This window comes from Pteropus medius, unplaced genomic scaffold (genome assembly GCF_902729225.1).
Source record: "Pteropus medius unplaced genomic scaffold, Ma_sr-lr_union100, whole genome shotgun sequence".
Classification (NCBI taxonomy): domain Eukaryota; kingdom Metazoa; phylum Chordata; class Mammalia; order Chiroptera; family Pteropodidae; genus Pteropus; species Pteropus medius.
In genome coordinates this window covers 2,100,389-2,126,944 of record NW_024351733.1, presented here as the reverse complement: position 1 = coordinate 2,126,944, position 26,556 = coordinate 2,100,389, and the positions used below count along the sequence as shown (strand labels likewise).

General features: G+C 34.2%; 1 protein-coding gene across 1 annotated transcript in view; it reads right to left on the bottom strand.

Annotated features, from left to right (window-relative positions):
• DMD (dystrophin) overlaps positions 1-26,556 on the bottom strand; it is a 1,897,222-nt gene that overhangs the window by 1,194,380 nt on the left and 676,286 nt on the right. Inside the window, 2 exon segments of the mRNA XM_039846417.1 lie at positions 17,819-17,968; positions 19,900-20,034. Of these exon segments, the coding sequence (XP_039702351.1) occupies positions 17,819-17,968; positions 19,900-20,034 (285 nt within the window).

The following is a 26,556-nucleotide window of genomic DNA, read 5'->3' as shown; positions in this document are numbered from 1 at the left end:
TCTAATACTGCAGAGATCAGAAAGTGATGAAATCTATTCATGATGCCAGTAAGAAATATGAATTAACCATCTTATAGAAACAAAACAATTTCATGTTTGTGACCTATCTGGTTCAAACTATGCAGCAAACTATTGACACAGTCCATGAACTCAGCACTTGACAAACCGAGGTAGAGGCAGAAGGGAAAGATAAATAGAAGAAACAGCTAGAATGCAGTCCAGAGAAAGATAGGAAATGGTTTATGACAGACATGAAGAGATAATGAAGAATCTAGAAAGTATATTTGAAACACTGAGAATTATAATAGTACAGCAGGATTAGAAGGCTTATAAGAATATGCCAATGCCTTTGTCTTATACTACAGCCAGCAAACTTTATAATTGATATAAAACATGTTTTATATCCATCCACTGATTTTTCACATGTGGACTATTGCTGTCAAGTAAAACTCTTTGCCTAAAGATAGAAAATTTCAGTAAACAACCAATTAAAATTTCCGAAGCATAATTTGAAGGTCTTTAAGTAGGTAACACCATAAAAATGTTAAGAATTGTTTAAAGACCAGGAGGAATGCTCTATTGTCTCAGAAACAGGTTCTCCCAACTTATAGATGTGTAGAACTGGCAGGGCACCTTCAGAGAAGCAGAAATTGGTGGAACACCCTGGGCCTCACTCACTGTAGACTCATACCTCTTTGGGGTTGATGAGAGATAAGCATTTTTTTCATGATTTGTATGGTAGAATGAAAACAATAGATCCCAACAAAATTGCTTATAACCTTTCTAGATAGTTAGGCATGTTTCCTGCAAGCTGAGGAAATTCTTTTCAAGAAGAATTAAGCTAGTATTTTGCAAAGGGAACTAAATGGAGTTAAAATAAGCAGAAAGGGAAGAAGATAATTTATAGCAAGGACAACTTTCAATCGCTCACAGTCTCAGCAACAAAAGCTCCAGTTTGTTGCTTTTTATTTTGTTTTGTTTTCAAATTAGTCTGACCTACTTTTTCCCAAAGAAAAGCGGTTCCACACAGTATTCTTTGGACAACAAAGACCAAATAAATAAAAAGCTGTGTTGTTTTAAGCCACTTTAGATATAACTTCTGTGAGGAACACATTTGCTTTTATGCTGTACGTTAATGTATTTGATAGGGGTGTAGGCTATAAATAATTACATAGATGTGCACATGTGTTTGTATATATATTCTTTAAATATAAAAGGAAGAATGTTGCATTACTTACAAGGGTCTTCTAGGTTTACTTTTGTTAATGTCATTTGGTTTAAACTCACTGAGTTGGAAAACGACAAAACCACATGCATGGAACTCTCTACAATCTCCTTTGTAGGAAAAGATTACAAATGTTAAAACCACTGGTGTCATTGTCAGTTGGAACTTTGTCACTTTTAGCTCTTTGCAGGTCACTGGTCTTCTGTGACCTGTGAGGAAAGCACACTTGAAGTAATGTTTGGGAATCATTTTACCAATGGAATTTGATATCAGATAGCCATCAATTTCAAATAAAGCATTGATAGAATAGTCAATGAGCTGTATGGTACTATATCAAAGACATTTCTGGAATTTTGTTATATGCATTAATCTTCATGGGTGGACAAAAGAAATTGGCCTTCTTCCCTGACAGGAGCAAACTGATGCATTATTGCAGTTTCCAAAAGAAAGTGATGGAAGTGTAATACAGTAAACCTAGAAGAAATCTACAGAGTTTATCTTATTCCAGCTTTCTCAAGGTAACTTCAGAGGCACACCTGGTCAGTAAAATTTCTCTGGCCCAATGGCTAGATGCTGTCTGATTACACATGTGCTTGTAATATGAAAATCTAAAGCTTAGGCAATGGATAATTTATTGATATTATAAATAATTTAAAAATTACAGAAAGTTTCTCCTGACACAGAATAGTGAGACAGAATCAGAGTCTAGGGATATGTTGGATCAGGATAGAGACCACATGTTTAAGTAACATATAGAGTCTATATGAGTAAAAGTCCAATCTTAGGGTAAAATCATATTGTAAAATGAAGGAATGAGTAGAGATCAGTAAAAAAAAAAAAAGTAGAAATGTAGCCACTGAGAAACTTAGCTGATTTCTGCCAGTTGCTTCTGTTGCCCCATGAAGGCCCAAATACAATGACTCTCTCCAAATGCAAGTATAGGTTGAGGAAAGGCAAGGTGTCACAATTAGAAAAACTAGCTGCTGATTCTAGGTTGAGTTATGCAGGTAAATACCCAAGTTGAGGAGGCCTCTAGTGAGACAAAGGTAGTTGTGTTAATTTGACATTGTTATGTAAATGAACTAGCCATTAGGTACCCCTCAGATAAGGGCAGTGATTTTCAGAGAACACAGCAATGTGACAGAGACCTCACTGGTCATTCTTTCCACTTACGAATTCTGACTCTTGGGATAAAGACAGGACACAGTATTTTTGGTCTCATACTTTACATGATGTGTGGGAAGCACATTCTTCATGGTTCCTTTTACAGAGCAGCAAAGGATGGCCGTAAGTGTTGGCTATGAACAAAAACAATTTTCAGTGTTCTGTCGAGTGGTCTCAAATATAGCCTTGATAACCCGAAATGGTATTTTTTGTGATGTACATTACAGATCTTTGCTGGATACCTTTCACTGCAATGTAGGCCCATAATAATCCGAGGCCAGTATCCAGGTGCTTTTGAAATAAAACGCTCTGGACTCTGATGACACCTATGGCCAATCAGCAGTGGGGTTAAATTATACTCAGATTGGTTTCAATTAGAAGTGGTATCAGAGAAACTGGAAAAATACCCCTCTCCCCTGGGATATCCATGATGGCTGATCTTTTTTCATCCTCTCCATATGCATGAAGATTAAGAGTATTAATTTATCATAAATAGTCCAGATGATCACCATGATTCTGAAGTTGAAGTGCAAGAAGAGCATATTTATGGCTTCCTGTCACCCTACTTATCCACACTATACTGAATAATTTCTCAGGTCTAGCTCAGTAAATAGCTGTACTACTTAGTCCTAAGGTATTACAATGTTTTCAAACCTTTTGTTCTCTAAGTAGATAAGACCAACAAGACTGCAGATTTGTAGCAAGGGATCCCTGCCAGGGTCTTTGGCTCTGATATGATTCATTTGGCTGGGATGTGCACCTTGAAGAGCAGGAGCAAGATGTAGGGAACATCTGCTTTTCCTTTTGCTTGTCAAATATGCTGTACATTTCTTGAGCAGTCAGCTGTGAGTGCGAAAAGAAGACTCGTGTGTGTTGATGTGAGTGAGCATGGGAAACAGGCAAACCCTTCCCAAGTGGTGCAGTACACTCGATTCCTTGTCAGAGACCAGGATCCTCTGTCGCTGAATGCTCTTAAGAAATACTAAGCTGGCTGAAATAGACACAAACTGTTTCCTAATTTCCTTTCTCTTTGATCGCCTCTCCACAGTGACATCTTCTCATCATTTGTAGATAAAACACATTTTCTGGAGTGTTTTGGAGCAGGAGAGAAGTGACCAGGTCTCAGATGGTGAGCCCTCATTTGCAGGATTGCTGTACTCGTCATAAGTCAGATATAGTTGAAAATCAAGTTGTGGACAACGTCTACCACAACCATGCAGGATTGATTACTGTCTTTCGAACTAGTCCCACAGGGAATGTCTATTCATCTAGGTTATGGTCCAGGAGGGACAATAGCATATTGGGGAATGTAGTGACATGCTTTCTATGCCAACACAAGTTTACTGTGGTTTCCTAGAAAGTGCTCATTCTGCTCCAGCAGGGAACTGTGTCCTTGAAGGAGAATTGCTTTTTCACCTGCTTGATTGAACTGTTCAGGAATTGAAAATGAGCTTCATCACTGGAATAAAGAGATCATTCAGCACTAATGAGCTATGGATGGGCATGAAATATTAATGGTCCACACTAGGAATGAATCTGAAACACAGACGCATTAGCAAGTTGGACTGCCTTAAACAATTCACTCTTAGGTCATGGTTGAAGTCAGAGGTCCCAAACCTGAATAATCATCAGAACTAGGGAACTTTTCAAAACACAGTTCCCAAATAAATTTAAAGAGAGTTGGAAGGGAACATGTATAGACTAAAGTTCTTATACTCTTCCATCTGTGTGATTTTGATGATTAGCCAGAGTTGAAAAGAATTATCAAGAGTGAAGTTTGAAAGAAAGAATGCCTTAAATAAGAAATAATAACAGATAGTGAGATGAAATTATTGAGGCTCAAAAGAAAAAAAGAGAGAAGGGCAGAGTCCAACTAAATTGACCATTGCTCAATGAAGGTCAAAAAAGCAATATGAAACTTGGTAAGAGAGAAGTAGTAAAAAGCAATTCTCCAATTTTATTTGACACTTTTAATGGAAACTTCATAATGAATATGTGAATTCTGTAGCTTAAAAAACAGCTTGATTAAACTTGGAATATATTTTCAATCTTCATTCCATACATGGATTGTTCTGAGATACTAGAATACAGTGCAAAGGAATGTCCTTTAATGTTCACTCTCTCATTTCTTTCTTTTTTTTAAAAAAATAGACAAGTAATTTTAGTGCAGATTTGCCTGAATATTAAAAAACAGTTTTGATCATTCAACTCCAAGGATCTATGAAGTGGCTTGAAAATTGTTTTAAAAAAAGCCTAGAGTGGTAAAGATGGACAAGAAAGATGAACATTTACTTTGAGAATAGTATTTTTTGTTACAGGACTTAACTATTAGTTATAAATTACGATGGATCATAAGTAAAAGCCATATACAAGTTTCATTAAAAAAAGATAAAAACTTCAGGAATTTTAGTGAAACTCTACATAAATAATAATATTAAAAAAATTCTATCATTCTTAAAATGTTATTTCCCAATCCACACTAATTTATTTTATAATGGATTAGTTTTTAGGACTTAATATCAGATGTTTTTTGTTTGCATATTAACTCCCTCTTTTGCTATTTTAACTTTAGAGGAAAGAATTCAACCACCAAATTACAAGAAATTTAAGGACAAGGTACCCCTAAATGAATATATTCACACTTGTTCGTAAGTATTTGAATGCTCTCCCAAAGGAAAAAAAAAAATAATTGTCTAGCATGAATATATAATTCTTAACTATTAATTAGATATTCAAATAGAACACACACACACGTATATATACACATACAGATACACAAACATACATTTGGTATCTGTGCATTGGTATGTCCCTTTGTGTCTATGCATTAAAAAAAAACAACAATATGCTATATTTTGTATACATTCAGACAAGAAAATTTTAACTACTGCCTTATAAAACATTTCAGAAATGTCAATACAAATGGCCCAAGGGACAGTATTTATTGAAGTGGTATAAATTATATTTAAAGATAAATGGAATTATTACCTATAAAATTTAAAAATAAATAAATCTTCATGATTTATAGTGATTAAGAATAAGAATGAAATACATTTGCCATTGTCCTTTTTCTTATAAAGTTTACATAATATTATCATCTATAAAACAGATGATAATTAAACTAAAAATACAAGATGCATGTGAAAATATTATTAAAAAGAATCAGGATAGTTCACATAATTGATAGTAGTAAAAGAAAGATATGTTTTTCAGATAACGAAAGAAGATACAGCAAATAGAAGGAAAAATTATTTGCTAATTTAAAAAATGAAAAGTATATACTCTCTTGTCTATTTTTCCTACATCAAAGAGGACTGGACTATTGGGTTTATTACCTATGTGCAAATACCACACAAGTGACTTTTTTCCCTTTAAAATGTAATCACTCTTGTCTAATTATTCAATTAAAAATATTATGAGAGCAAGTTACATAGTCCACTATGCAGCTCAAAAGAAAGTCACCTTGAACACAGTTGTTTGGCATAAGTGTCTGCTTGAGGTGCAATTTTTGAGTTTTATCAAAGATGAGTTTTATCACAGAGCACTCAACCTAAGAAAATCAAGATTCAAGATATCCAAAATCCTTCCTTTCACTGTAAGGAAATAACAAATTCAAAACATGGAAAACCGTAATCCTAGAAGCTGCATTCATTATTAATACTCTAAGAGTTAGATAAAAATTCCACTTTTCAAAATATTAAAGCATTTATCATTGGCTGATAATCTTCAATTAAATCTTTTTAAACAATGATTTTCTATAGAAATGAGCCTAAATTTTGTAATTCCTGGACAATTTCAAAAGCAATTTAGGTGTAAAATTAACCAAATACGTAAAATAACAATCAGGGCTAACATCAAGGACATGCAACCTGAGCATTCATGCAGTGCTCCATGCTTCGACTGGCCCCTGCTTTGTTTTGTGCTCTGCTGCCCCTGTCTTGAAATTCTTAATTTTTGAAAAAGCCATCTGCATTTTCTTCTTGCACTGATCCCCCAAAATTAAGTAGTTGATCCTGATTCTAATAACTTGGGGGAAATGGCCAATAGCTACAGAGTTGAAATAAGAATCCAAACTAAATTGGATATGTTAGAGAAGCAAATTAAAAAAAAAAAAACATGAAATTCAAATTAGAAGCAACAGGACATAGTGACATACTTCTGCAGAAAAAATGAATACCAAATGAATGACTTCCAAATACAAATATAATTGGAAGATAAGACTCCAAAGACCAGTCTCTTAGTTACTGCAGAATACAATTGAATACATTCTGGAGATACTAATTGAAGAAAATAGAAATAAAAGTTCTTTTTCTTTTGACTGTCCATGTGTCTTTTATGTATGTGGTTGTGAATAAAATGATTATCTAGCAGAAGACTGAGGAACAAATTCACGTAACTGTTTCTGTTGAAAACCATTTTACTAACTACTGAGTCTAGAATATTGTTCGCTAACAATTTTGCTGATTTTAAACTGATCTATAAAACAGAAGAGCTGCTATTCCAAATGCTTTCTACTCTCACTTCCTCAAAGGCACCAGTTCTGTATCCTCCCATTCCCACTTCTTCAAGCCACCAATTCCATAAAATTGAAAAAAGATGTAGCACTCTCTTGGGTATGGAATCTTTCATGAGTTGACTTTCTCAGCCTTACTACTTGTTGCCTCAAAATATCTTTGTATTTCTCTTTTCACTTCCAAAGTCCATCCTCCCATTTTTGCTCATATCTCCTCTCCTACAAGACCTTGCTCTTACTTACATTTTAAGTATTGGATCTTCCTTCAGACTACAAACATGCTTAAATTTTCACTGCCCTGAAAGACAATAAAACATGTTCTCTAACCTATTACTCAAGTTACTGGCCCCTCTCTTATTTTTTCATCACCATTTTTTTTTTAATTTTCATTTTCAAACACAAGTTAATTCTTTTTTTCCAGCGTTATTGAGAAATAGTTGACATATAACATTGTGTAAGTTGAAAGTGCCTGATGTGTGGCTCTGATGCATTTATAAATTGCAAACTGATTACCACCTTGGCTTTCGCTATGACTTCCATCCTGTCACATAGCTACCACTTCCTGTTTTACCTCAATTTAATATCGCAGTTGCCCCTCCAGCAACTTCATAAGGTATCTATAATTAATGAGTGAAGGAGTAAATGGGAATCGAGCAAAGAAATCCAGCTAGTAGAAACTACTTTTTTAAGTACTAGGTTCTGCATTTTAAATATGGACAACTTAGGAAGAGGAAAAGTAAAAAAAAATTAAGTATTTTATATGCCAAGAGAAAAGTTAAATATTAGAACTTAGCTGATTCTACATTTGCTACTTCTACTATTTTAGAGGAAATTCAGTAGCTTATAACATTTTACTCTTTAAATACAGTTAATTTTGTTTATATACTTCTCATTAAAGTTAGACACAAAAATTTTAAGCCATAAGACTAATTTCATCAGTAATTTAATATATTGGTCTATTACTATTATTACTATTGGCCTAAAAATTTTACTAAAAATTATACTTATACCTCAGCAGTGAAACAGATGAAGAGACAGCATGTGTGTGTGTATGTTTGTGTATATGTGTGTATGTGTGTGTGTATTTGGCTTCTATTACCATCTGAAATGTAGGTTTAATATCACCTCTTTATGATGATAGCCTAATTACAAAGGCCAAGATATGCGATACATATTTTTATACACCAGTATAAAGTAATCTAAAAGTGGACTGATAATGACTGAAGTTAAAAGAATGTGGTTCATAAAAAATATATATATATTTGGGGAGCTTATATACTTCTTACTGTCTGCCGGACCACATTTGGATCTGCTAAGACTACCTTTCAGTTCTGCTGGAGAGAGGTTGGTGAAGAAAGAGAAGAGCCCAAGATTACTTTAAGGATTCTGGCCTGAAAAATTTAAAGAATGAGCTGACATGAGCAAGGGTGGAGAACATTGTGTTGGGTAGGTTTGACAGGAAATCTGAGTATGTTAAGTTTGAATTGTCTATTATTATATATCCAAATAGAGATATATCACAGAGGAGTGAATACATAGATCTTGAGTTTAGGTGTGTATTAGCTATTTCGAGAATCATTAGCATGTAAAAGATATTTAAAGTGATGATGCTGCATAAAATATCAAAAGGAGTGGGTATAGAAAGAAAAGAGAGCACCAAGCTTAAAAACTTTTATATACAACTGGATCCAGTTTGCCAAAATTTATCCTAGAAATTTTTCTTATATGTTTCATGAGTGAGATTGTTGTCTGATTTTCCTTTATTATTACTGTTAAATTTTGGTAAAAAGCCTTATATTTTTCAGTTTATCTTTATCAGCTTGGGATAGTGTAACAAAAACACCATTGATTAGGTGGCTTATACAGCAGACATTTATTTCTCAAAGTTCTGGAGGCTGAGAAGTGCAAGATCTAGGTGTGTGCAGATTCAGTGTCTGGTGGGAGCTCTTTTTCTGATATTTGCAAATGCCCTCCATTGGCTGTATCCTCATGTGGCTGAGCAAATCACCTCTCATGTGTCTCTTCTTATCAGGGCATCTCAGACCTCCTTTTTAGAATTATTTTCTTTTAAAAAGGATCTGCTGGGGTAAAATCTCAGTTTCTGTTTCTTTGAAAATATCTAATTCACCCTTGTTCTTAATATGTAATTTTGCTAAATTCAGAATTCTAGGCTGATGATATTTTTCTTTCTCAACACGAAAATATTTCTTTTTTCTGATGTATTTGTTGTAGTTAAAAAGTCTAATATCAGCCTAAGTTTCATTCCTTCATAGGTTATCTGCCTCACCTCTATGACTGCTGATTTATCTTTGTCTTTGGAATTCTGCAGTTTCGTTGTGACATGTCTAAGAGCAAATTTTTATCTATTTATTCTGCATGTTATATATGATACTTCCTGGTTGAGTGCATTGTGTCACTGGCTCTGGAAATTTTTCTTCAATATTCTTCATGTATTCCTGTATATCCATTTTTTTTTTAAATTCTCTTCTTCGGAACCTACGATTAGACATGTTAGATATTTATAATCTACCACGATATCTTTTGCCTTCCTATTCATATTGTCAACCTCCTTAGTTTTTGGCACCACATTCTGTATATTATCTTTTGATTTTTCTTAACTAATTTTTTCTTCAATTCTTGAAGATACATCAAACATGTCCATTATTATTTTTTAATTTTAGAATAAATATTTTAATTTTAGTACCTTTCGTGTGATTTTTTTCAAATTTTTCTTACCAACTTTGTTTCATTCTTCATTTAATTTTCAATATCATTTATTTCTTTAATATTTTACATACTTACATTAGTCATCTGGCAATTTTAATATCTGAATTTGTATAGGAGGTAATCTAAACCTCTCAGTGTTGTATGTGATACCTTTACTTCATGATGGCTTGTTTCTTTGTGCTTGTTTTTTTTTTATTATTATGAGCTCAAATTTCACTGAATTTAATCTGTGAGAATAATGAGGGCATTTTTCTGTCTTAAGGATTTAGATTTGATTCTGACTAGTACTAGTGTGTTGCTAACCTGCAGCTACTTTAACTTAATCTCTTGTCTTGGGGAGTCCTTGGCCATATTGGCAATATACGCTTAGAGATTCTCACAAGAATAGGCCTATGGTTACAAATTTTCAGATTAGATGATTTTAATTTTCTATTACTTTTATAATCAGAGTAGGAAGAGAGATAGACATATTGGTACCCTCTGCAGACAGATAGAGTATCTCTTGTTGATCATACGTAGAATCTTTATTCAGTTCCCCCAAATTTCCTTGAGCCTGACTCTCAGATCTCTCCTCTACCAACCAGCTTGATTCACCCAAAATATGGGTTGCTAATATTAGCTTTTAACACCAGAGCAATGCGAGGCTCACTGTTCATAATTGCATTACTTCTATCGGTTCAGTTTCATCCATTTTCTTTATAGGCCTGGCTTTTAAAGGTTTACTCACACTTCCTTGCAAGAGAGCAAATATTTAAAAGTATATTTGTTGGAAATTTCTCAGCATCCTGGTATTCGTCAAAAGGCATTTTAGAATATGTAGTATGCTTCACCCCTGAAAATGGAAGCCGGCCTCATTTCAACCTCTGTGAAGTGAGCTAATCAAATTTACTTCATAAAACTAATGTACGGATTAAGTTTTATACTGTTTATAATTTCTTAGCACAAGGACTGACATAAAAATGCATGTAATAAATGTTATTAACGTTATTATAGATTGATATTTTCTAAGAGGTAAACATATTAACAGAATTCTAAAGCATATTATTTTATTAGACAAATGGCTTTCCAATAAAATTTTGACCTTATGAGTGGTATAGTGTCACTTATTTTCCTGGATTACTTTATAATTTTCCTTCAATCAATACTTGTCTATTTGGTCTGTCTATGCTAAGGAAGATGTGACATTGAGTGATCAAAGTCATAAATACCTGGAATGATTAATGGGTCCCCCAAGCTGCCTATCATCAGAGTTACTATTAAAGCAGAATTAATCAGTTTATATTTTGCCTCTTCTCCTTTACTCTTCTATTTAATGTCAGGTGAAAGAACTTATATATGACTATAGAAAGGACAGAAATGGGGACATTAATAATATACAAGAAAGATGAAATAATCACTAATGAAGAGAACTGATGAAGGCTTTGGACTTCTACATGTGTGCTTTTAATATTTAAGACTCTAAAATGTTTTCTTTGAATTAGTCATCCCTAATACTCTTAAGCTTATGCCATAAACTTTCCTTAGAATTTGAGACACCAGTTAATTATAATATTTACTTCTTACCAGGCAGCTTTAATTTTTAATATAAGGAAATGATCACTGAGATAGGAAGTAATGTGGGCAAATGGTCATGGTCCCAGGCTCAAGCACAAAGAAACTTGGATCTAAATGCTCAGTTGCCTCTTACTAGCTTTGTAGCCTTTGATACCCTTTATACATATATAAAATGGGTATAGATAAAAGACTTTAAACCATAAGGCTACTGTGAGAATGAATGAGAAGATGCACATCAAATATTCAGAACAGTGCCTGGGCCTTTACAACCATACTATTATTGCTATTATTATGCATGTTACTGTACCACCAAAATATCTTCTCTAGCTTGGTTACTCTGTAATAAGTTGCAGAAATTAGATGATTTGGTATGATTTCTGGAGCTGTTTCTTGGTTTGCCAACCATCTTTCAAATCATTACTGTGAGTAGAAAACATAGTGCCATATGATTATGAAGAGTGAAAGATGCCTTTTCAAGGAATGGAAATAATTTATTACTTATCCCAATGCAAACTCACACTCTGAAATTAGGAATGAGATCTAGCATATCTCTTTTAAATACTCATAGGAAATAAAAACTCTGGCTGTTTGATTGATTTAGCAGGCAATTGAATGTTACCTTTGCTCTGAATAATTGCAACTATAAGAAACATTAGGCAGGCAATAAAAAAACCCCACAAACCATTGACAAAGGCATTTAATTGAGAAGAAAATGGGCTAAGTCCCATTTCAAGTGAAACAGCATCTTCAAGTGAAACGGCACTTTGTTTATTAATGAAAAAAAAACTGTTTTCTAATATAAAAAAAATCGTTCAAGAAAATTAAAACAAATTCATTGTGATTATAACAACCTACCATATGTCATGGATTTTTTTTTTTTGGAAAATAAATTAATTTAAAAACTCTGTTACTGTAATTATTTTATCTTAAGGTTCCATCTACATTGCATCGAACACCAGTCTTTTCAACTAAGTATTCAATGAGAACATCCAAATGATTGATTTAGCTAACAATTAGGTCTGCTTCTATTACCTAAGTATTTTGGAATTGATCAAAGAACCCAGATTATACCCTAAGAAATAGTAAAACCCTGATACTACCTATCGTTTTAGCTCAACATCATATCTTTAAAGTCATATCAGCTTATCAAAGACTAGCACAACAGAATTTGAGAAGGTTATTATCTCGAACATGATGTGGTTTCCATCCAAGCTCTAAAGTATCAAATATGCTTTATTTTCATTGCCGAATTACTCTCAGGTTATTAGTGGTTAGATATTTTATATAAGCATAGCCAGGACTGATAGTGGCTTCAAGTGTATTTATTTCAAGTTTATTGATTGTTACTAAAGAATTCTGCTTAATCGACTACTGAAATAGAAATGGAGAACTCCTTTCAATTTTAAGACTAAAGGGATGATAAAAGAAGTCTTTTCTCAGTATTCTGTGTTTTATTGAAATAATGGAGGTGGGTACTTTATACTGTTTTTCATATTGGAATATGTTTTTATCTACCCCCGCCCTTGGCGAGATATGTGTGCACACACACACACACAAACTTGTTTGAGGGTAGTCTCTACAGTATACAGCTTAGTGAAAATAAAAATGCTGGTCATTTATTGAATATGTATCTTCTTAGCACTGTAGTAAGCACTTTCCATGCAGTATTTTCTATTTTGCTCAGGAGAACCCTAGAACCAGGATCTGTTATCACATATAAGGAAATGGGAACTTGTAAATATTACCCAAGGTCACAAAGCCAATGAGTTATAGCAGGATGCGCCAATTATCAATTTATTGCCTGTCAACATTGATCTGTTTGGTGATACTGGAATCGCTCTTTGCCAGCTTTCGTCAGTAAAGGGCGCGGGAGTGACACTGAGGGGAGTTAAAAGTTTCTCTGTTCAGGTGTGTTTTTACTTCTGTCTTGCTCCTGTGGTGCTGGGTTGGCCTGTGGGATGCCTAGTACAGCTTACTTTGTTCCTCACTCCCACCCCATAAATTTCAGCAGCACCCTCTACAAATTTCTTCAGACAAATTCTGTGGGTGCCCCACTGACAAGTTCGGCATGGATAGAAAATCCATGCGCAGTTTCCTGGAGCCTAAGCTGATTTCCCTAAATCCAGCATCACCTACTGCAGATAGCTTCCCAGCAAGTCAGGCGGGCACCCCAGCCAGCTTCCCAGCAAATTCAATAGCATCCCCCACAGGTTTCTTCCTTGTGAATTTTGTCAGCACCCCAATCAAAAGATTCCCTTCACACAAGCTTCAGCCCCCTGACTATATATTAGTTCTGGGTCAGGTCAACAAAGTAAATATTTCGCCATCTAAAGGGCTGCAAATGCACTCTTTCCATACATGTTTTTATCTCAGACTTGGGTAGAACTCCTCATTTTGCAAGTCGGTTCCTTCTTTAGGTACCATATTCCTCAGCCTTGAGGTATTCTTCTGAGTTCTCTTCTATTGCCTCTTGAAAACTAATTCCCAATAAAGAGTTAGTATATATCAGTATTAAACCTTCCCTGTGTAAGTTACTCTGTAGTTTCTGTGACCTGTCTGACCTTGACTAATGCAAGGGACTAATCCAACTCAAGTTTTTCTGATTCAGTAGTCAATGTTTTAACAACTCAGCTTGGATATAGCAGAGTAGGTGTTCAACATTTGTTGTTGAGTTGAATTAATTTGGGGAAAATGCCAGATTCCACACCAAAGACTTTTGAAACATAAAGACATAGGTAGTGTTTGTGGTACCAAAGGCTGGCAAGAGTAGTACATAAATGAATCTGATGCCAAGATCAAGGTAGAAAGTGGTCTATTCTTAAGGACAGAATAGAGAGACTGATCACTGCTAAAAAAATAAAACAGGTCTTTTCATAGCTTCACGCAGGTCAGTTTTACAATCTGTTTTTTGATTTTTTTTGCTTGAACTGCAATTTCTATCCTGAAACTATTATTCAAATATAAATAAAAGCACATTTTAATTCCATATCGAAATGCAAATTTAAATGACCTATGAATGAGTTGCCACCTAGGAATATTTCTACTCAAGTCCAGTAACAGTGCCATGAGGGCAAAAGGCCAAAGGCCTGTCGAGAATCCCCTTTTGCCAAGCCCAGTCCCTTATGTTGTTACAGATAAAGTACCTACTCAACAAAGATAGTGGCAGAATGAAGGACTGTCTGGAGGCTCGCTGCTGGCACCGTCACACTGATCTACCCCACCATCACTTACTTCTCTTCAAGACTGGACAAAGTCCTACTCTTTCCAATAGAAAACATGACTGGAACTTCACCCCCACTTCTATAAAAATTTTCCTGCATACCTCCCTGGCTATGCCCCCTTAGGACCTTTCCTGCCTTTTGAAGCCAAGCTCTGCACAAGGATACTGCATACTTGCTTTCCCAACCTTCCTCCTCTCTGATGTCTTCTGTAATGTACTGTCACCAGTCTATCTCCAGGGAAACGTCATCAGAACTGCTCTAGTAAAGGTCATAAGTGATGTCCTTTCTGCACAATTCTGGCTTCATCTTACTGGGACTCACTATTCTATTTGATATATATTTTTTTCGTGTCTGCTACCTCCTAAGCACCTGGTTTTAAATGGGGTCTCCTCTTACTTCTTTGACCATGTCTCCTCATCTCTTTTGTAGACATTGTCTCCTCTACCTACAACTTGATTTGGGGTAAAACACCTAAATTCTGTTCATGATTCTTTTTCTTTTGGCTTATCTGGGCTGATCTCATGGACTCATATATTTACACTGTGCGTTCACCTCCCAGTTAGATTTCTTTCTGTCACCACATATCTGACCCCCTTTACCCTGTCTACTTCCCTTCTCCTCCCTGAACTCCTTACCCTCTAGTAACCACTAGTCTATAATCCATGTCCATGAGTCTCTGTTTGTCCTGTTCATTTGTTGCTTTTAGGTTTATATCCCACATATGAGTGGTATCATGTGATTTTCAAGTTTTTCTGTCTGGCTTATTTCACTTAGCATGATTATCTCAAGATCCATCCACGCTGTCACAAATGGCAGTATTTCATCTCTTCATATGACTGAGTAATATTCCATTGTATATATGTACCACAGCTTCTTTATCTAGTCATCTAACATAGGATACTTTGGTTGCTTCTATATCCTGGCCACCGTGAATAATGATGCTATGAACGTCAGTGTGCAAATATGTTTTTGGATATGAATTTTCAAGTCTTTGGGGTAAATACCCAGTAGAGGGATTGCTGCATCATAACTCTACAAGTTTAATTAGTATGTAACCTGATAAATCCTCCATTGGTATAACTAGTCTGAATCACTCTTCTTAAATTTAGGGGTGTGTATCTCTCTTACTGGATTATGGAATAGCCCCACTTGGATGCTCCATAAACACTGCAACAGACCCTGTAGCTGCCCTGTCACATAACCTCTCAATCTCAGAAACTCTGAATCCACCTGAAGCTATGGTGGCCACTTGCTGCACGCACTGCTAGATCCAGTTTAAACACCCACACTTCTCAATTTTATTGTTCTTGATGAACCAAAATTATTGGGATTTTATGCACCCCAGGGCACTCCTCAAACAAAGAGAGTTTCCATTAGCTTATGGAACAATTCTAAGTTTGCTCTATAACACTGATGTTATACTCAGCGGTCCCCAACCTTTTTGGCACCAGGGACTGGAGCTCCTATGAGAATCTAATGCCTGATGATCTGATGTGGAGCTGAAGCAGTGATGCTAGCACTGGGGAGTGGCTGCAAATGCAGAAGAAGCTTTGCTTGCTCACTCACTGCTGCTCACCTCCTGTGTGGCCTGACTCCTGAGAGGCCACAGACCATTACAGATCCACGGCCTGGGGGTTGCAGCTCCTGTTCTACATGATTTCTTTAAAATTACCAGTAGGATTTAGCCCAATTACTCACAGTGAAAACACTGATAAAAGCACCCTGCCTTTATCAACCTTACAACCTTTCATTCCCCACTCTCTCTACTCCCTCACTTGTCCTCGTTGGTATCATCTCCGAAATTCACTACCAGCACCTAAGTCCTTGACTCGCGGATTGCTTTTGGTTGGTATCAAACGTAAGCAGGCACCTCAGACTCAATGAGGTGGCACATGATCTTTCAGTTCCACACTTGGTTTTCTTCTTATTTCTCAATCTTGTTTATAAAAAAAACTCAGATACCAAATCATCTAATACAAGACCTAGATGCTCTCCTAGAGATTTTTTAATTTTCTTTGTACCTTTCACTAATGATCTTGCCTTTGACTGAGCTAAAATGATCACTTCTTACTTGCAGGTCTCACTGCCTGCAATTTCTCTATCTCTCAGACCACCCCCTCTCCACAGTCACCTCAGAGGTCAAGTAATCTGATCATGGCATCCCTCTTCTTCCCTCTTACATTTGAAAGCATTTAGTGTTTCCCTGAGTGCATGGTTCTAGATCAGGTTGTCGGTGAAGCACAGATTCCCCTCAACAATCTTGCTCATGCCTACTTGCTCAGGCTTACCTTCAGCTACTCCTCCATTTGCATTTTATGCTCTAACAAACCCAAATGGTTTGCAGATTTGCATATATAACCACTCTCATATTTCCAATTCTTTGCATGTGCTAGTATCCAACTGCCTGGAATTGCCCTCCTCCAATTGTTAGTTTAGCTGTCTCCTATTCTAATTTTAAAATGCTCTCATCTAATTTACAATGAATCTTTTCTATGAAAGCTACCCCAAATGCCTTCCTATGCTGATTCACACATATGTATGCACTTTTACTGTGTTCTCTAAATCTCAGTGATAATTTCCGATGCAACTTTTTGCATCTTATAAGATTGTTTTCATGTCCCAAAAATACTAAGAAATCAATAAATTTTTGCTTAAGTAATCAATGTAACTAATGAAGGATAGGCTCTTTAGAACCTTAGAACAGTATGTCACATGTTACAGATGAACTTAGTAAATGGATATGAAACTGAACTTCATTATGAGCCATTTTTTTCCTTCTTGACAAACAATTCATCTTGATTTAATAGAGTGTATGCGAAGCATTGTTTGATTGGGAGAAATATGGTATTCTCTTTTAATTTTGATTTAAAAATTCATACACATGGTTTAAAATTTCCTGTGTTACATGAACAAAAACTTTTTTATTATTTTGGAAGAATATACAGTATCCAACATCTTGGGTACTCATAGAATCACATGTATTACAGGTGACTATAATAAACATATCTGTGTGCATGAGTGTGTGTGTAGAGAAATAGAAAAGGAGAGACAGAGAGGGGTAGACAAACATGAGGATAACCTACACATATTGGTTAATCTTGATTAGGGAAAAGTAATTTGTGGTCACATAAAATCTGATTTTGAGTGCTAAATTACTCCTTTGTGGACTTGAGCACATTACTAGATTTGGTATGTCTGTTTCCAATTAAAACCCACACTTTATAATGTTTAATAAAATAAAATGATGTAATACACATGTAAATATTTCAGCCATGTTTAGCACATGACAGTTTCTAAAACCTTGAAACTGAGCTAATCTTTAAATATTCCTCATTTTATCTGAGAAGCCTAACATTACTTGCTAGATGTTTATGCAAATCAGTTTGAAGAGATTTTTCACTGTTATCATCATACCTCTTCATGTAGTTCTCTCCAACGAGAATTAAACGTCTCAAGTTCCTCATTGATCAGTTCATCCATGACTCCGCCATCTGTTAGGGTCTGTGCCAATATGCGAATCTGATTCGGGTTATCCTCTGAATGTTGCATCAGATTTTCAAGTGACTGAAACACATTTGCAATAATTATTGTTTCTCTTCTTTTTCTAAATACATCAAATTAACACAAAATGCTCAGTATCTTCTGATTTACATATAATTCAGTTAGAATCAATTTAAAACAATATTTAATTGGCATAATAAAATGTGAAAGATCACTGTTATTTCAAAAAATACAATGTTGCTGTAATCAAATCTTCTTGAACTTAAGGCAAGATTATGGAATGAGACACTTAAAAATGATTCACAGCCACCTTCTTTTTTTGGTGCCCGCTACTCTAAAACTTAAAAAGGTAAAATACTGAATTTCTCAATTTCTCTTATAGCTAGTGATGGCCAAGTGATATAATTCTAACAATATATGTAGGAAGAATTTCAAGAGGTTCTCTTCCCAAATTAAAAAACAGCACAGTCTCTTTAAAAGAAAACCCTTTGCCCTTCACACATTTTCACACAAACCTGGCTTAGAGGTAGAGCAGCCATCTTTGGACTGGTTGGCAATAAAAATAAGAATGAGGCCCTTTAACATGATTAATAGGATAATCACATTATCATATCCTTCGTTTCTGGCCACCATCATTTTACTGATGTGATGTAAATTTCTTCATCATTTTTTGGAAGATGCACTGCATTGTTGATTCACAAGGAATGTTTGGTCAATGAACAACTCTAAATAGGACAGGGTCAAATTACAGTCCCCATGAAACCTCTCTCATTGTTCTTTGATACCTTTTCAGGTTTCACAATTTTCTTGTGAAAATAAGGAAGTTGGATATAATAGTGTCTAGGTTTTAGCTGTGACATTTTAGGATCCCAATTCTGTTCTGTCTAAAGAAACATTTTGCATTTTCTTGACATTTGGATTAATTTATGTACCTTATTTTAGCATATTTACACAGGGGCCATACCACATAAGACTCCACACACAATACATATGCTAAACCTACATATTCATTATATATATAAAGGATTAACCAGAAGTACAATAAAATACATAGAACATAAATGATTAATTAAATATCAAAAGTTCACATAAATCAAAGTTTATACATACGAACTCCTTTAAATTTTATTTTTTAAAGGTCATCCAAAAAAACTTGAAAATATACTAAAATTTTAAATGCACTTTCTAGGGCTGGGTGAAAAAGATGAAGGAATTAAGAAGCACAGAATAGTCATGGGGATGTAAAGTACAGCAAAGGGAATATAGTCAATAATATTGTAATAACTATGTATAGTGTCAGGTGGGTACTAGACTTATTGGGAGGATCACCTCGTAAATTATATAAATGTCTAACTATTATGCTGTACACCTGAAACTAAGATAAAATAATATTGACAGTCAACTGTAATAAATAAATAAATAAATAAATAAATAAATAAATAAATAGGGTTTTGGGGGAGGGGTAGATTTTTTGATAAAAAGTAAAATTTTATATGTACTAAGATGTATGAAAGTTTTAAAGATATAGTTCTAATATCAAGGTATGCTAATTCCATACTTCCAAACATTCCGTAAGGTATACATTTATTATTTTAAATAATTTCAAAATATGTTCCAATTCAACAAATATAGTTTTTAAACTGAAAATAATATTTTACATTATTATCCTCTTTAGTCCAAAGGAACAAAATTGTGCATTCAGAGTGTCTTTGCAGAGTGTCTGTAGTAGATTTAAGCAGGTAAAGTGTCAACATTGAACTCAGTCATATAGGAAAAAGCAAATGACCTCTGTAAGAGGTTATTTAAATTCTTTTTAAAACCTTGAAACTAGAAGGTTCTTAGAGGAAACAAAGGTTTCATCTAAAGAGGCAGTGCTGGAGGAGGCATAGCAACTAGACTCTGTGTGCTGTTTTCTTTGAATTTATTTTTGATTTGCTACTTGACATCTTTCAATACTGCATATAAATTATCATTTAGATTAATTCACAACTTACATCTAGCACCTCGGAGATTTCCTCAGTTCCACCAGGAATATTTTCAGTGGTTTTAAGTTTAGCTTCTACTTCATTCAGCCACTTGTTTGCCTTTTCCAAGTAGGACAGTAACTCATGCCAACACGCCCAAACTTCCTAAGAAAGAAACATATATCCAAGATAAAATATTTTAACAGAAAAATGATGGCAAGATTTTGGCATTTCTATTTTTAAAACTTCTAAAAATATAACATTCATTTTACGTCTTTCACCTTTCCTTCACAGTAGGTAATTGAAAATGCGGCTAGTCATTTTGATCACTAATACGTCTATAATTACAAATCATTAAGGAAATATTTTATTACATGAATAAATTCAAGATTCAGTGATTTACTGTTTTAAATAAAGGAATAATTCATTAACATTACAGTCTGCGAAATATAAAAATAAAAGCATATCTAAAAATGCATATACAAACCTAACACCCCAACATATCAGCTATTACCACTTTCCTGTGACATCTTCTAAACTTTATCATATATAATTAATTTGATAGTTAAAATTAAAGGATGGATTTAACTATAGTGCTCTTTTCATTGAACATTAAGTCATATAACTTTTCCATAATACTAAGAAGATATTTTTAATTAAAATTTAGGTTTCATTTAAGTGGCTATATTTTTGCTATTTTAACAATCAACATTTATTGACTAGTTAGACTATTTTAACTTTTGTTTGCCATTATAAATTTTTGGCGAACAGCATCATGAGTATGGATTTTTCCCATATCTCAAATTATTTCCTTGTGGTATATTATCAGAAATATAAGTACGAACTATTTCAAGGATATAACTATTTTAAGGCTTTTGATATATTGAAAAAACAGATTAATTTATAAAAGAATTCATACATAAAAAAGCAAAACTTTAAGATTTCTACCAAAATATATAAACTTTAAGATTTCTACCAAAATATTTTTTTTGACCTTGGGATGGGTGAGGAAAGCCTGAACTAATATTTCAAAGACAATGATATATGTATATTCAATAAACATGAAAGTACATTCAAACTCAATAATCAGGGGAATGTAAGTCAGGATTATAGTGAGATATTTACACTATGATGACTAATATAAATGAGAAGTTTGACAATTTCAAGTGTGAGAGAAGATATACATTAACAAAAACTTTGTATTTATTGTTGGTGGGTGTGTATACTGTAATGACCATTTTGGAAAATAATTTGTCATTCTCAGTAAGGTGAATATTTACATACTCAACAGCCTAGCAATTCCAATTTTCAGTACATATCCTCAGAAAAATGGTTTTGCATGCATAACAAAGTCAGTCACAGGAATGATCATTTCAGCATTTTTTGTAACAACCAACATTTTTAAAAAGAAAGAGAACAACCTTAATATTTACTGGCAGGAAGATGGATATATACACTGTGCCACATTTAATCAAAGAATAAGGGATGTAAAAATGAATAAATTCATCAAACAAAACAATATGGATGAATATCAGACACAAAAATTTGGGGCAAAAAGAGCAAGCCCTAGGAAACAACATATTATAGGTTACATATTTTGTAATGCTCATAACAAGCAAAATTGAGCTATACGTTATTTAGACATTCATCTGTATGTGATAAAATATTTTTAAGCAAATGAATAATAAAGGCAAATTTCCAGATTATGGTTATGTCTGTTGGGGAAAAAGCAGAAAGATGTACTAGTGGGTAAGAATATAAAGATGGTCAATTTCCATTAACTTTCAGATTGTAAATATTAGGCAAATCTATAAATACAATAACGCAATTACCGACACCTGCTACCCCACTACCTCTACAAAAAAGGAGCCAAGGAAGAAAGTTTTATTTTAGGAGAATCTAAAATTCTATCAGATTTCTCATTTTCACCTTTGATCCTAGCCCTTTCAAATGATGGAAGACAGTCCCTCTATAACTGATAAAAATGATCAGTCTAATCTGCCTTGGCAGCCTACAAATACTTGCTTGGTATTTTACATACAGTTTATCACAAAAAGTGAAATTAAGTATTTTGCTTTAAAAGGTGATAGAAATCTTAAATCTGGGTCATTTCCAGCTCCTGCTGGACTCCAGGCTGTCTTTCTTCTGGGCAAAGATCCCGGTGGGAAAATATAAATATCTCCTTAAACACCCGAGGGGACTTTAGAGCTTTGAAGATAAGGAGATGCAATTGGTAATATGTTTTATTACCTTTGGTACAGATTGAAGTAATGAACTACCTTGCTGATTTAACCATCAGGATAGATGGCCTCTTGTGTCCTCAATGCATCTGAAGGACACAGCTGGAGAGGCTGAGTGTACTGGCTTTACAGGTCACCTTGGCAAAATAAAATATAGTACTGCAGACTGAATTGGAGCTAAAAGCCACTTAGAATAACTGTTAAGCTTAACAGTTTGGAACTTAAAATTACTTTGAAATTACAGAATTGAAATTGACTTTGAAGAGAGTACAAATGAAAAAAGCTACTTCCATTCCAAATGGTAAATGGAGCCACTGTGGTAATTCCCCCACCCCTGCATCAGTGATATTAAAACATTGAATAAAATGTAAAGGAAAACATTTTAAATTCATAGCTTGTCTACGAAACAAGTACTAAAAACCTTCAGGTGGCAAAAACAAAGAAGGAAGATACATGCACGTAGAGGTTGGGAAACCAAGCTTACCAAAATACTGACATATCAGAACAGGGTATACAACATAAAAGCTAGGGTATTCAATACTAACTTGGTTTGGGAAAAGAAGCATCGCTGTCATGCATTCAAGGGAGATGGAAAAAATAATGTTATATGCCATGTATCCTGGAAACAAGCACTACAAAATCTCTACCCACTGGAGTATAAAGAATTGATAAGGAAGTTGAGAATCCTTTGGATCTGGGTTAGAAAATAAGAATCCACTCATAAGAAATTGAAACCTAAGTTTATATCATACATGAGAATAAAACATAACATCCCTCAGACTCTGGAAGAGACAAAAAGAAAAGACTCATCAGGACCTTCTAACAGCCCAGAACAGAAGGGATTTCCAGTAAAAGCAATTCCTACCAGAGGTAAGCCCACAAACCAAAAAATGACAAGCCATGTGAGGAAATTCACTGTCATTAGAGGCCGTCCAAAATTGTAACAAATGGTAGACTCCCCAATTTATAACATAGAGGTAACAGAACAATTGTAAAGAATTTGATAATAAAGTGTAGTATGGTGGTGAAAGTCACCAATAGCATCTATTTTTCTTGAGATTGGCAACTAGAGTTCATACTTGAGAAATAAAACGCTAAGTTTCCTACATTCTATGATAAGAGAACTTTTGTTATAAGTTTTCACAAGCCCTGTTCTAAATAGAGGGGCTGATGGGGCAGAGCATTGGGGAGGGGTGGTGAAGAAAAGAGAATATGAAAAGTTAGGCAATTTTTTTTTTCTCACCATTTTATGGGTGTGTTTAGGATAAACTCATCCGGCCCCTTTTCTTTACAGGACTTAAAAGGGTATTATTGCTCATCAAGTAGGTGGGTATATTAATGAAAGGATGGCTGGCATACATTCCCTACTGAGTTGCTAGTATAGCCAAAAAGGAATCAAGGGCAACTCTTTCAATTTTCTCATTCCTGAGAGTTATGGAAGGTGGGAACTGTCAGTGCCCACAGACTGAACTGAAATGTGGTGAGTAAATAAGACTCCAGGGGGTCATAGAAGCATGTGTCAAAAGGGTATAATTTTCAAGGTAATGTGGTGTAAGACTATTGGGAAGAGTCTGTGATTCTTTTTGAATACTGCAAGGTATCATGTAAGCCTAGGAAATATTTATAGAAGGTTCAAAGTCCATATGAATAAGGCCAACTGGGATCCCCCACAGACCATATCAAGTCTATAGAGAACAAGCCAGATCAGTGGTGATAACCTGCAGGGTCTGGTGATAAAAGGCACCATCCCAGATGTGTGTGGGTGTTAACAAAATGATATAGCAATTGTAGCCAGCCATATCAGATTAAGAGTGCATTCTTCCCTATGTATTCTCCTACATAACAACACTAGAAGATCACCATCCAGAAACTCAGTGAGAAGAGAGTACTGAAATATCATTTTTTATCACTCCCACCCCTGTATAAATTGCAGAAGCCAAAAGATTAATCTGAATTGGTGGAAGATTTTAATAAACTATGAGAAAAAAATTGAAATTAAACTAAATTTTAATAATTAAAAGTCAATGAAAATTTATGGGATCAGACTGAAATGCTGATGAAGAAGCCAACTACTAGGCAGAAAATGAGGTTGGACATGGTTGGTTTTAGTTATCAGAAAAATAAAACCATTTCATGTGTATTACATTAACTTAAGACCTCTCAACCAAATAGATTACATAAGTTTAAATTGTTTAAAGAAATAGAATTACATAAAATCAGATTATAGAAAAGGAGAGATTTGCAAAATAACTAAGTAAAAACTTGAGAAATGGAAAATATGGACTTTGAAAAAATACAGTCACACACATACAAGCAGATGTGTACATAGACGGAGATGAATATATTTATATCTCAAAGGATAAATTATGCAATAGGCAGTTGAAGAGAGAATTCAAGAACTGGAAGACAAATTTTAGAAAATTACCCAGAATCCAGAAGGTAAAGATAGAAAAATGGAAAATATTAAAGGAAAGCCAAGAATGAGAATACAGAATGGGGAGATTTGTCATAGATCTAACAATTTCCCCTAGGAAGAAATAGAGAGGTTGAAAAAAAGAAAATATTCAAAAATATAATGGAGTCCACCAAAGAGAGAAATAATCTCTCTGTTCTTATTAATACATCAGGTCACAAAGTATAAATAAAAGCAAATTACATGTAGATAAAATAGAATTAAACTGCAAAGCAATGGAGAAATAGAGAAAATTAAAAGCTATCACGGAAAATTATTAAGAAACAATAATTTGACAGCAGACTTGTTAACAGTAAGAAATTTCAGAAGACAATAGGAAAAAATTTTCAGTGTTGTAAAAAATAATTGTCCCAGCATAATTAGATGTTCAGCATAATTAGATACTCAGTACTGAGGGCAAAACAAAGGCATTTTCAGTCATGCAAAATCTGAAAGTATGTGCTATTCACACTCAACAGAAGAGCAGAAGCAAAAGAAAGATACAAAGAGCAAAATCATCATAGAAATTGCTAAAATAGCATTGGCAAATCTAAATAAATATTATTTAAAATAATAATTCCAATAGCAGCAGTGGCAATGGCACTGACTAATTTAGGGAGTATGAAATAAAGTACTACAATAATATGGAAGTTGAACATAAATTCAGAGTTAAACCATTCTAATGGTCCTGCTACATCACTCTTAGAGAGGTGCATAAAAACATTTATTATTGCTGGACTTTGTTGACTAAGGTATGCAGGATAATAATTAATGGTCCCATTGAGATCAAATGAGTAGCGTGTATATTCTAGACCAGTGGAAAAGGAATAAAAAGGGACTTAACAACTTTAATATATTAGGAAAGTTTAGAAATGCCATTACAGTACATATATACAAAGGAATATTACTCAGCCATAAGAAGAGATGAAATAGTGCCATTTGTGACAACATGGATGGACCTCAAGATAATCATGCTAAGTGAAATAAGCCAGACAGAAAAACTTGAAAATCACATGATACCACTCATATGTGGGATATAAACCTAAAAAGAACAAACAAACAGGACAAATAAACAGAGACTCATGGACATGGACTATAGACTAGTGGTTACTAGAGAGTAGGGGGTTCGGGGAGGAGAAGGGAAGTAGACAGGGTAAAGGGGGTGAGATATGTGGTGACAGAAAGAAATCTAACTGGGAGGTGAACACACAGTGTAAATATATATATCCCTTACTGTTAATGTGTACAGCTGAAACTTATTGGATTTCGTTAACCAATGTCACCATAAAAAATAAATTAATTTAAAAAAGCCATTACAGATTAAAAAATGAAAGGATAATTCAACAAAAAGTCTTGAAAAATTTGTTATTAAAAGTCTTGAAAATTTTGTTTGTAATAAATTTTATTATTAATGAAAATAAAATACCTCTTTAGAAAACATACCCCTAAATAGATTACTGATGGGTTAACATATCTTTTAAATGATCAACATGAATAATAAGAAGCAAAGAATAATGATCATGTAAAGAAATTAAGAACAAAAAAAAGTGTTTTTTTAAAATATTATCAGAAAGCAATTTCCTAGGTATGAAAAGTTCCTCCTTCACGTAACATGATGGCAAATTACCTGTGACTTCCTTGAGATTTACAGTGTCGTTCCTTTCATTCTCATTCTTTGTTTTATTGTCTGTAGCACTCACATAGCATTAATACAAGAGATTTTACTTTATATCCTCAGCAACTATAATAGTTCCTGGCATATAGAAGGTACTAGCTTTGTAGATGAGGAATGAATTGGATTTAAAAAAGGGGGTGACAGGGACTCATCAATAAAGAAAGAATTGGAATTTACAATGGAGAAACTCAGAGATCACATTTTATAATTAGAAAATTATAATATTGGAAATATCTTAGATGCAGGTAAAAATATTTTTTAAGACTTTCAAGGTCTATTCTACTGGCCTGAGTTATATTTGCTTTTAAATATCAAATGCT